The sequence below is a fragment of the Scophthalmus maximus genome, chromosome 15 (genome assembly GCF_022379125.1).
Source record: "Scophthalmus maximus strain ysfricsl-2021 chromosome 15, ASM2237912v1, whole genome shotgun sequence".
Taxonomy (NCBI): Eukaryota; Metazoa; Chordata; class Actinopteri; order Pleuronectiformes; family Scophthalmidae; genus Scophthalmus; species Scophthalmus maximus.
Genome location: NC_061529.1, coordinates 10,731,274 through 10,744,051, shown reverse-complemented (window position 1 = coordinate 10,744,051; position 12,778 = coordinate 10,731,274). Strand labels below are relative to the sequence as shown.

Genomic DNA, 12,778 nt, shown 5'->3' with positions numbered 1-12,778 from the left:
CATGTGGTTATGAATGATTAATGGTGATTATAAAAGAGCCGTGGTGATGTTGTCTACTTAGGAAGACCCCCTTATGAGATAACACTTAATAATATGCGCATTTCTGTCATCTCACATGCTTCTGGATGAAAAGCATGTGAGATGAATGAAAGGTAGTGACCATTCATTATTGTTAGGAGATGATGGGTCAATATACTTTTGTTCTCTGCTCTCAAAAGTATTCTTCTGTAAGTTGCTTTGGCTGGGAATGTGTTTTTACAGGGTTTTTTTTTACAAAGCAAAAGAAATATATATATTTGATGAAATCCTTTTGCACTGAATAAGAAGTGCAGTATCAAAAAAACCTTGTGATACACCAGTGTTTGTTAAATAATGTAACACACTCCTCCCTAAAAGGATCTAGTCAAATGACTGGGATTCAGAATCAGGTTCACTAAAAAGTGGCCCTGCTCATGTGTAAGAGGACTCAATAGCACAACTCAGAGACACTAGTAAAAATTTGAAATAGTTCACTATTATTAAGGCTCTGCAGGGAGAGTAAGGCAAGGATTTACACAACAGGCAAAGTCAGGACATGGGTCGACAGGGTCGGCAGCAGGCCTAGGCCGACAGATAAACCAGACAAAAGGAGCAGGAAACGGCATCCAAAGGACTATGGCCAATCTGGCTAGGAATGAGTGTAAAAAGGCCAGTACACATACTGAGAGGTGGTTAGGGAATTCGGAACAGGTAAGTAGCTGGATGAGGAAGCGTCAGGTGGCTGAAAGGCAGGGCAAGAGGATGTGTCACAGTCTGATATGGAAAAGGCAGGCAGGAAATGAATGAATGAACATTGCCGAAAATGAATTTCCTCTTAAAAGTGCAGACAATTTTGATACATACTCTTTAAAAGCAAAAGCTGGTGTGATGCAGAATTACAGGTTGAATTCCCACTGGGACAGCAAGCAGTAAAAATGTGCAAAAGCACAGATAGCAAGATAAGCTACATAACAAAGCAGGCGAGTTTCATTTAGGATTATTTTCTCTCCTCTAAAACAGACAAAGTATTATTGCTGCAGTTTGTCTTTCTGAGGTCGCAAGTTCTTTATTAAACTCATAAATAAAACTTGTGCAAAGGCTTTAGACATAACCTTGCTTCAAAAATAATAACAACAGCTCAACGAGCAGAAAAACACATACAAGAAAGTCATTGACTTTGTATTAATAACTTTCGATTGCAACATTTTACAAGTTTGAAAACTCGCAAGGCTTAATACTATTAGGCTGAGGAACTGAATGAACAGAGGCGTAAACCTAGCCAAGCCAGATGAGCTGTTGTTGGTTATCAAGTGCTGCCCCCTACTGTCCACCATCAGTAGCTGCAAATAACTCTACTTTTAACATTTACAGTTTAATGATGTGTGAATATGGTATGAATTTATTCTGTGTATATCCTTGATTTTAACCTTTCCATTGTTAACATTTGCTTCATACGCTTTAAAGAGGAAACTCAATATTCATCTGTGTTTAGTTCTGGAAAATATAGCCAAAACCAATAAGTGGCGCTAACTGACAGTCTAAAGACTACAAAAGGGAATGATGCTGCAAGTTACACTTCCAGTTATTGCATAACAACTCCAAAAGTCTCTGCTTATATTGATTGAACACGCGTTTTTTTGGTGTGTATTTCCATACACAATAACTGTAACTTCATTCCAACATTTCAACTTCCAACAATGATGTTGTGCAAAGATTGTTATGCCCGGTCCCATCATGTGTACGCTGCAGACTGGTCAGAGTGCCAACGATGGGCACCTAAGCGTCAGAACTGGACCTTGGAGCAATTGAAGGAGGTGTTTTGGTACGATGACTCACATTTTCCTTGAAGTCATGTGGACGGTGCATCGTTTACCCGTGAAGGAGATTTCAGCAGGACGAGGACAGCTCTATGGAAAGAATGCATGGCACTTGGACACAAAGGCCCACCGCCAACCTAGCATTGCAAACAGTTCACCCAACAGTAATCAATGATTTCACCCTGGTGGCACTCCACTATTAGCTGGATGGTGCCCTAGTGCCACACTGCAAAAATAAATGTTCAGGAACATGTCCAAGAGCTCAAGGTGATGACTTAGCTCTCCACATTCCTCAGATTTAAGTCTAACTTTGAATCAGTGGGATGCGCTAATTCAAATAGTTTTATCCTTAGAGGCCCCAGGGTGTGATGCTAACATCTTGGTGCCCGATACTGAAGCACACCTTCAGAGGTTCTATAGAGTCAATGCCTCGAAGGCAGGGGTGTTTCGAAGGACCTCGGGGTCCCAAGCAAAAGAGACCTGGGGGGCCCTACATTGAACTTGGGGCCTTATCAGGCGTGTTCGACAGCTGTGGACTAAAGTAATCAGCTGTATATTGGGTCCCCCTCTCAGGTCAGGGCCCAAGGCAATTGCCAGTTTTGCCTAACCTGTTGCTCCTCCTCGACGGGTCAGAACTCTTTCGGTGCAGCCTGCACAACTGAAGGGCCGGTGGTTATGTGTGGCTGATTGGTGCCAAGAAGATGAGCTGCTTTCACACATGCACTCCTAGTCAGGACAGTTTCCTGAACTTATTCGGAGGGGCCCTATGCGAGAACTCAAATCTCTGCAAATGTTGCTGTGGGCATTTTCTGGAACTTTTTCCTGTGATCCCATATGAGAATTCAGCAGGAAAATCTCCATAAGGCACCACCCCTTGCCTGATGTCCTGGAAATGTTCCTGTTGTTGTGAACACGTCCGACTCGGACAATCTCTTGCTGTGTTCTTAATATGTGAACGTCAAACTCGGGAAAATGTCTGCACCCCATTTTTCGGTCATTTTCCGAAGTTAAAACCTGCTATGTAGTGATGTAGAAAGTGCCTAAACAGCCCTAACAATACATTTATAGCAAACTCTTGTTCATTTTGTATTGGAGAGTCTGGCAATACATTTAGTCATATGTATGATTTACAAATTGTGGCCATGTATCCTATGATTACATATAATCTGAGAGGATGAGTAACACATATTTTGCACAGCATCACAGTGCTGAAGTGTACAAAGAGCTTAAGATCTCTTCCTGCAAGAAGATAAAAAGATCGGCACAGAAAGTGCAGATGCTGTTCATGTTGGATAACTATCACAGGCCCGCTCACGGTTGTCTCTCTCCTGCCCCCTTACGTCACACTTTCTCTCTCCTTCGTGTGCGGAATGCCTCAGACGCTCGAGGGCCGGGGACTGGGACCACATGAATCATCGTCCAGTCCAATTTCAATTTGCCTTCAACACTGTACATCACGTTTCAGTCCCACCCCGGCTTCCGTTCACAGAGTGGGATTGGCTGATGCTTCTTTCCCTTTCTCCGCACGATAGGTTCAAAACCACAGCTGGTTGTTACGGAGGGCTGGGTCGCCATCATCTCTCCACCCACACTGACACCCTATTTTAATGTCGCCAAAGGCACGGTGTCGTCAAGATAACTCACCTCCTACTGTACACACTTGTCGCCACCGTGCCCGACGTTCAAAATAATTGAAACAACGGCGTGAAATGGCAGCTAGCAAGAGTTGCCAGGCGGCTAACGAGTATATATGTCCCTTACGCTAACTGCAGCGACTTGTGGATACAAAATACGACCGTTCTCGACGGTGCCTAACGGGGCGCCAGGCGAAAGAGGAAGTGGTCGGCAGGAACCATCTCGCGCTGGTCGTCTGCTCTCCGTCGGTCGGTCTTCTGTGGATTACAACCATCCAGTCCGTCGCAACAACAGCAGCTGCGGCAGCGGCGGCGCATTTCTCATCGCAGCAGCGGAGAGGGGAGTGAAGTGAAGGAGGAAGGGGAACAGAGGAGAGGAGGAAAAAAAAAAGGATTTACGGATCCCGACCAAGCATGGCTACCCAAACGACGGCATCATGCACTGGATCCACTCTGTTGCAGCCAATCAGCGAAATTATCAATCTCCCCGTCGATCAGGTACGTTTTCTTTAGGGGGGGTAACGATTCACGACCCGCCCGAGTTGGAGATTTCACTTTAAAACAGCGAATTTATCCCTTTTAGCTAGCGTGTGCGGACATAGCGTTAGCAGGGGCCGGTGATGCGCAGAACTACACCCTTCACACACACACACACGCACACGCACGCACACACACACGCACATTGCGGATTCGCTGGAAAAAAACGAGTGCACAAAAAATCACGGTCGCGGTTCCGCTCTCAGCACCCGCCTGCCTTGTCCCGCCAGGCTACACGGCGGTTCAGAGCCTCCGGTCCGAGCCCCGGCGATGCCCCGAGCCCCGATCCAGCGGCGATCGACCTGGAGTCAGACGACTCTCACTCGAGATCCCTCGTTCAGATCCACCGTGCGCCACTGTAATCTGGATGAACTAGTTGGATTTCACTTAACGCTCACTCCATCCAGTTAGCCCGAGAGCAGCGCCCGTTGAGGCCGCAACAGTCAAGCTGCTGTGATTGTTGCTGTTTTCCTTCCTGCCAACACGGTTGTTACGTCATGGAATTAGACATCTGTTAAATGGGTTTTCTTCAAAATATTGTGGACAGGGTGAGAAGTGTGAAATCCGATTTTTGGATTCGGCATCGTCCGTTGTACAGCTGTTCTGTGCTGCTTCCATTCGAAGGGCTCATGCCCACCGACGTCTCGGCAGAGAACAGCCTGTGGACCTGTGCATCTGTGCACCTCAGTCGGGGCCAAGTGAAAGTTTTCCTCAGTAATTAGAGTTCAGCACACCTCCTCCGTCAGTCCTCTGGTGTCCTGAGACAACACTGAGATGACTCTTTGTTCACCTTGGGCGGGGGGGGGGGGGGATTCTATTAGTTTACCTAAGTGGAATCCCTTTGGGAAGTGTTCACATGTAAATATTGTCAGATTCCTAAGCACCACACCCGCCAATGCACTTCCACGCATGTACACAGAGCAATGAATGAGTGGAGCGTGTTCACCAGAGACAGCCCGTGGTTATGTGTGGAAGCTCCCGCTCATGTCAGCCCGGGGTCATAGACGCAGGCTTTATGAATACCTCCACCCTGATGACACCCGTTTCTCCTCTTTTCCACCATTACCCAAATTGTCGATCCTGATTTGTCGAAGTGCCCCTGTGGCTCGTCTGACGAAGGTTAGAATCGTCCAACGTCAACCACAGGGGGTTCCTCCAAACCACCGTGTGATTTCCACGTTTTTTACAGGGCTGAGGCTGAAATTTCCCCCTTGAGTTACTGGTCGAATGACCACATGCATGTAGTTACAGATTGACTTGTTTTTTTTTGCCGTAAGAACCGGTTCTGTTCCATGAAAGCACATCAAGCATGATCTTGAATCAAACTCGATTTCCAGGCTTTCCACTTTGCGTGCGCATCAGGGACACCACTGGTTTCCCCACTTTCAATTGCCAACATCATCTCTCGTTGGTAAAGAGCACAATCAGAGGAAAAACAAATATACTTTGTCCTTTTTTCTCCTTTTCATGCCGGTTTGGCTGCATGTTCTCCATGTCAATAGCAGGAGAATCGATAGTTGTTATCTGTATTCTTTTCTTATCACCATGGGGTCACATACAGATGAGCCTATTTCTTCCTGCAGCAAAGTACTTTTGCATGCCAGCCACACGCTCATGACTCACTTTATTTTCCGGTTGGGCCCAAGCAAAGCATTGTTGAGATTATGAAGGTGCATACGGGAGGAAGTTTGTATCCTCCTGTTTAAAATCACATCAAAAAGCAGTGGTATGGTCCATGGCACTCTAAACATGTCTTTGTCTTGAAAAAAGGGGAATTATAATTCCCAGTTATAATGCTCCAAATCATGCATTGAACCTTTTCAAATGAACCGTGCACTTATGTAAACTTAACCGGCAGGTCATGTCCTCAGCCTACCAAGCAACGTTGTTAGTGGACGTCGAGAGCTCCATCCGGCCTGCATGTGCAGACTGGAGTTTGTCTTTATGAGTCTCTCCACCCTAAAGCCCTCCAACCTGTGATAGGAATGTTACATGGCAAGAACTCTTTTTCTCTGAACTTGGTTTGGAATTCAAGTCTATTCACACCGTGCATACAATAAAGACAGCTGCAGTTTAGTTATTAGCTACATTGCTGATCATTTTTCTTTCTCATATTTTACAGTTTCTGCACATTCTCTGACAGTTCCTGAGCCCTCTCCTTAGTACCCCAACAGTGCAGCCAATGGACGTCTAGCACTCGCTATGCGGCAAATGAGAAGTCACCCACTTTCTCATGTATTTGTTCATTGGTACTGATTCTGGCTGAATACTGGCTGAGGATGTGACAACGGGGTTGCACAAATGCGACATGTAATCAAGGCCCATCGTGGCCCACACCAATTTGTGACAGCGTGGTTTGTTATCTTCCCGCCAACTGGGTGCCTCTACTGTGCCAGGGCCACTATCAGTGCCACAGAAATCAATACAGCCACTCAGATACAGTACGATCTGTGTCCACTGCAGACACTGACACTGGTTTTTATGAAGCTGTTGTAGTGTGGCACCTCGCTGCATGTTGTCAGGGCGGTAACCCACCGGAGAGACAGGCCTAGGCACTGGCCTGTGTCAGAGCTATAATGGGAGCTGTGAAATCTGAACTGACTCTCTCTGCTTCTGCCTCTCTCTGCTTTCCTTTCTTTCTCTATCACACACACAGCTCGGTCTCTTCTCTGTGACATGCTGGAACTACTTTGAATAAGGCCTCCTGCTGCATTTCTATGTGCCCACACAAATGCTATGTTCACCCACTCTGGTTCAGGGGCTAAATGATGCTTCATAGGCTCCAAAAAAGTACCCACCCTGACCCTAAGCTGTGTCTTCATCAGATGAGGCTTTATTTAGTGGTTTTCGTCTTCTTCTTTTTTTCAAACCCTTTGGCATGAAGGTCATATACTGTATGAATTGCAGCTCTTATGCCTTGAACACTCTGACAGTCTTCATTCAGCAAGTCCTTGACATTTGGCTGCATCTTGTCTGGCCTCCGCCTGTAGTTTAAACATAAACATGATGCATGAATTCAAGAACTACATGTCTGATTTCAAGCAACTAGATTCACTGGCTTAAATAAAGAAGAGATGTTTAGTTCTCTTTCAGTTTACTGCATAGCACATACATTTGCACTGCTGTTTTTTTAAATGCAGGTGTTGTGTATGGCTCTATCTCAGTCCCTCAAGGCCTCAGCATAAAGCATTTAATAGTACACATTGACACGATTGAGCAGCGCTGCCTTGCAGATTCCCTTGCATTTTTACAGGCGGTATGTCACAACCAGTTCCAGTCTGTTGTTTACTGTCAGTGTCTGTTCTGCATGTTAATGTCACACCAGTGTGATTTTCCATGCTGACATCATTTGGAGTGTGCCACAAGGTTTGCTTCCAGGTTTTTTTTTTTCTTTTTCAGAGCACAATATCCAGTTTCAAAAGAAAAGTATCACTAAATGAACGACTCCATGCTGTAAATCTTGCTACTTTATTCATTACCTGCCATGACTAAGGTTTAAAAATAAGCTTAGAAAATTTGCAAAGGTCCGGTTTATCCACCTGAAACATCTAAATTTAGATTATCGCTTCGTTTTGTTAAACTCAAAAATAACTCGCTTGCTGCAGCTGTTTCAACACGTAGCAGCTGTGCTCACGGTGCATATGTCCACCGGCTCCTTCACATATACATAATATACAATGGACCTTCACAATTTACCGTTTTGTTTGTGTATCCCCTTATTGTCTTGCATCCTCGTACATTTACATACGTTTTTTGTGCCCAGAAAGTACAAACTTGCGGCAATGTTTTAGTTTGATGCCGTCAAAATTAAAAGTAGCTGATTGCATCGCTACTCAATACTGTAAATTTAGGTGATTCATTTTACTAATGCCAGAACTCAGCATGTTTTTACCCGCGTTCGCAGGATGTCTCTTAGGAGCTCTAAGTTGTGTTTGGTAGACAACCTACACCCGATAAGTTGCCATTATTGATCATTTCAACTTTAAATGCGAGGCATCTTTGTTGTTGTTGTTGTTGTTAGGATTATTCTGTTGACATAATTATAAATGGTGAACATTTTTGTCTTTAGATAAGTAGAGAGACAAATAGATTTTGGATGATATTTGTAATTGCAGCTGTGGCCTTAGAGAAGGAGCCTGCATGTACAGTATACTGGTGCAAAATGAAGCTGTGACACTGATTGTAGCTGTCAATCGATTGTTGATGACAAGAACGTGATAGCAGAGTAAACTTGCTTATAAATGTCAACATATACATACAGAGAAGTTATAGCCAGCTGGTGACACTTTGCTCTCGATCAAGTCACATGGTTAAACGGCATGACAAAAGAAGATTTCCATCTTTTATCTCATAAAAAATTCTGATAACTCCAATAATTAGAATCCTTCTGTGCAGCCAGCATGCTGGTTCTGTAGCTCTAAAATCCTTTCAGTGAAGCTACACTGTTGGTTATATGGATGCAGCCCCGTAGGTACCAGTGAGCCCACAGTGCAGAGGTGGTGCCGCTGTGCGTCGCAGGGGTCACAAAAGGCTCGCTGTGCTGTCCCAGCTGTACAATCAGTCTTCTGTTTATGTGACATATTGGATTGCAGTTTGTCACAGTCAAGAGCCACATCTTTTATCACGATAACAAGCCGTCTTTTGTTGTGACTGCTGCGTTTTTCCACCAGCCTATTGTACTGTACGGCCCGTGAGCCCAAACGGTGCTGAGGGGTTGGACTCCTCGCTCTCTTATCCGCTGACAACTCCCCGCTTTCAGCGATACAGATCTGATACTGTCATATAATGAATGGGAAGGTTGAAATCAGGTGCTGGCATCGCTCAACATTTCAGCCTTTTGAATGTTTTTTTTGAAGTGTGTTAAGGTTTTGAGCAGCTTTGCCGGAAGAGTCTCACGTTGGCTTACCTCATACGTTTGCTGCATGCTGACTGAGTCCCCAGAGCTCCTAGCCCGGGACCTCTGGTCTCACTATTAAGCCCGGGGGTCTTGTCAGAGTTTCCCTACCTCCCCTTTGTCTTTAATTGGCTGCCGCCTGGGGAGTCATATCCCTCCAATTGATTTCTTTCCCCTTGGCTCTGTACAATGGAGTGCTCCTGGCTGCTGCCATCATTATGGTGCACAACCAACAACACAGGCATGTATGATTCCTCCTGGGTAATGTGGAAAGACTTGTTAACATTACTGGGTGGTTGTCAACCCAGTAATGCACAAACAGGCAGTTCCTTATAAAGGCGACTGAGACTTTATGATCATGTGTTCGGTGATGGTTGTCTCAGTTGCAAGTGTAAAATATAATCCAGAGAAATGGAGGAATTGACCCTGTGAGCGAACCACTGTCAGAGATAAATAGAGGACCCTCTCAGCGGGTCATGTTTCATACAAATAGCACCATGCAATACTTTATTTTGGATGGAGGTAAATAATCTGTATTGATCTGCCGATGTTGTTATCTCCTTAATCCCTCTTAATTTTTTTTTTTTGTTTTTTTTGCAGAGCTTGATCCAATTTAACTCCATTTGCCGCTGTGCCTCAGTGAGCTTGTTAGATCATATTCACCATGCTGTTGTCCTGTATTGATAGACTCATGGCATCATGGGTGTGGGTTTATTTCCCTGCAGGCATCGTATTGCAAAGCCATTTTACTAAAAGCATTGGTCAAATGTCAGACAAGGCCTGTGTTTTGTTATGTTGTCAGAGATATGAGGGGGAATCTTGGCTACAATGGCTTTTCCCGTGCAAATGCACTGAAACACACTGTGTGACTGTGCGGTCTGTCATTCCTCTTCGCTCTGAAGCGCTCGCTGTTGTCATGAAAGTGGTTGCACACATGACTCAGCCTCGTAACTCATTAGTTCCGTTGGTTATGGTGTGGTGTCATGAGGGTGAATTGGATTTCTGTGCCAAAAAGGGCCTGCGAGACCAACTTTGAAGATGTGCATCCTGTTATATCATCATGTCCATATCCTGTGGATATGCTTTCCTTCCCTCTGTCCATCCGTCCGTCACCGGTGACATCATCAAAGGTGATGCCCCAGCTTGCTGGGCACTGCAATGCTTTTTTCCAAAATATGCTAGCTGTTCTTTTCAAATGCAGAACATGAAACGCAATACTTAACACAAAACTTAAAGACAAAAGGACAGGGAAAATAAAATCAGAAAATAGCATTACTCCAGCCAATCAACTTCAGCAGGTTCCATCACCCGTGCATCACCTGTGAATGCCTGCTACTTCAGCATTGTTGAGTTACATCTGTTGCTATTTTTTGGTAGAAGTTACAATGAAGTATCGACTACTTATAGTAGTTTCAGTTTCTGTCCAGTTTGACTGTTGTGAGCTGTGAAATAGGAGGAGATACGCGTATGCGCACCCACAGACAAACTGTGTCTTGTAATGCATTACCCCTGGTCAATGACTTACTTCTCCTCCCAACTACAGTATTAACTACAGCCATCGAATGGGACATGGAGATCTTCCAGTGGCTGTTAGTTATATCTGAGCAGCACCTTAGTAGAACGATCACTCGGCCAGAAAATTTCAGTTCCTTAAGCTGCTTATGTAACATTTGTATTGCATTGTTAGTCTCTTTTACCGTACAGATGAAATTCTTTTATTTGAGCATTTTTGTGACTTTTTGAGGTTTAAGTGGACTTTTATTGTGAGTTGTCTTTTTAGAGCCTCCACACTCCTCCACACAGTCGCTTGAAAAGATCTGTCGTTTCACTCTTGGAACACCATTGAGGAATTCTGCATATGCCGTATCATAGCAACTGAGTGCCTCCTTTTGTTTCATCTAGGTAGTGGTTGCTGAAGCTATGAATAGTGTGTTCTTTCTCCTTTACTCACAAACTATTGTTTAAGAGTTGTAGGTCTGATTACATGGCCCTACGTTAACTAAAACGTAGGTGCTGTTCTCTACGGCTTATGGCTTTTGAGTTCATTTAAGTCTTGAGTAGTTGACTAAATTGGTCTGGCAGGTTTGTATTGTTAAGGATTCAGGATTCTGGTTACATACGGGGCACTAAGCTGCATGTATTGTTTGTTCTTCACTGTTTGTCCAGTTACCTTCTTGTGTCTCATGACTTGCAAGCCATGTGTTTCTCTAATATTTGAAGCAAAGCAAAGTTTAACGTGATGTTCACAGCCCTGGGTGAGAGGGATGTCAGGCATCCATGAATCGCAAAATTGAATAATCTGGTGTTAGCAGTTCCATCCACTCTGACAGTTGGAAAGGATCCGCAGAGTGGGAAAATTCCCAATTCCAAGTGTGCACAGCTTGTCGTGTCGTACCCAAGAGGACTTTAGGTTACGGACGCTGCAGAATGTTCTTCAACTGAGAACTGAGTAAAGGGTTGGATGTCGGTGGGACATTTCAGTTTTCCCCTTTTTGATAAATTAGCAAAAGATTCAATTTTTTTTATTACTTTGTCAGTATTGGGTGTACCCTGATAATTTTACCATAAAGCTGCAACAAAAAAGTGAAGCGGCCTGAATACTTTATGAATGCTCATAAATGATATAGCTGCTAGTTGTTTGGAAGGATTTGCGTGTATCTAAGGCGTTAGACTCAAACAAAGCTCATTGAGAAATGTAAAAGAACCAAGAAAGAAGGAGCCTAGAGAGACACACAGCCGCACTCAAACGTGCACTGGCAACGGCAGGCACTCTTAGTCTTCTTCTATGAAGAATATTTGCCATTATATTTATATTAAATTATCTCTGTCTCGTACTCTCCTTCGTCCTGCTCCTCTGTCTCCCTGTTTGTTCGTGCACTGACGAGATAACAAATGTACACGTACACGAACCAAGGTCACTCATCATCACTGTGTAATTGGATCCGGTTCTGATAATATTCCTTCATTATTATGCTTTGCCATCAAACACAGGGACGACTGCTCAGAGCACAGTTGACGCTTCTGAACAAAAGCAGCCCTATAATCTTGCCTTGTGGGGAAAGGGCTGATTGTTTGGCTATTATTAGCCGGCCTGACCATGGAGCCCCGACTGGGATCTGAGGATCAGCTCAGAGGTGTGTGTGTGTGTGTGTGTGTGTGTGTGTGTGTGTGTGTGTGTGTGTGTGTGTGTGTGTGTGTGTGTGTGTGTGTGTGTGTGTGTGTGTGTGTGTGTGTGTGTGTGTGTGTGTGTGTGTGTGTGTGTGTGTGTGTGTGTGTGTGTGTGTGTGTGTGTGTGTGTGTGTGTGTGTGTGCTTCCTTTGGGTTGTTTTTCTCTTGCCTTGGTACTTTTTTCATGATTTACAGTATCAACACAATCACCTTATCATTGTAGAAAATCTGTTGCGTACTGCCTCTACGTGAACTCAAAACAATGCAACCTGAGCCAACCCATCATGTAAAGATGTTCCCATACTGTCAGCATGATCTAGTTTACACACACAGACAAGCCTCCAGACAAACAGTCAGTGTGTCTGGAGGAGCGGTGACCAATTTTGCCACATTTGCTGGCCAAGACTAAAGTAGTCCTGACATTGCCTGTGTCTTTGTCTGGCTGCTGTGTGTGTGTGTGTGTGTGTGTGTGTGTGTGTGTGTGTGTGTGTGTGTGTGTGTGTGTGTGTGTGTGTGTGTGTGTGTGTGTGTGTGTGTGTGTGTGTGTGTGTGTGTGTGTGTGTGTGTGTGTGTGTGTGTGTGTGTGTGTGTGTGTGTGTGTGTGTGTGTGTGTGTGTGCGCGCGGGAGAACACTGGCAGACCTTTCATCACTCTCATTTCCCTCCAGCTGTGGATGATTTTGAATGGCATCACGTACATTCTGGAGCTTT

At 44.6% G+C, this 12,778-nt stretch overlaps 1 protein-coding gene across 1 annotated transcript in view; it reads left to right on the top strand.

Annotated features, from left to right (window-relative positions):
- Window positions 1–3,509: 3,509 nt before the first annotated feature.
- mboat2a (membrane bound O-acyltransferase domain containing 2a) overlaps window positions 3,510–12,778 on the top strand; it is a 34,654-nt gene continuing 25,385 nt past the window's right edge. Inside the window, exon 1 of the mRNA XM_035611385.2 lies at window positions 3,510–3,967. Coding sequence (XP_035467278.1) covers window positions 3,884–3,967 — 84 coding nt within the window. The 5' untranslated portion in view covers window positions 3,510–3,883. The remainder of the gene's footprint in view (window positions 3,968–12,778) is intronic.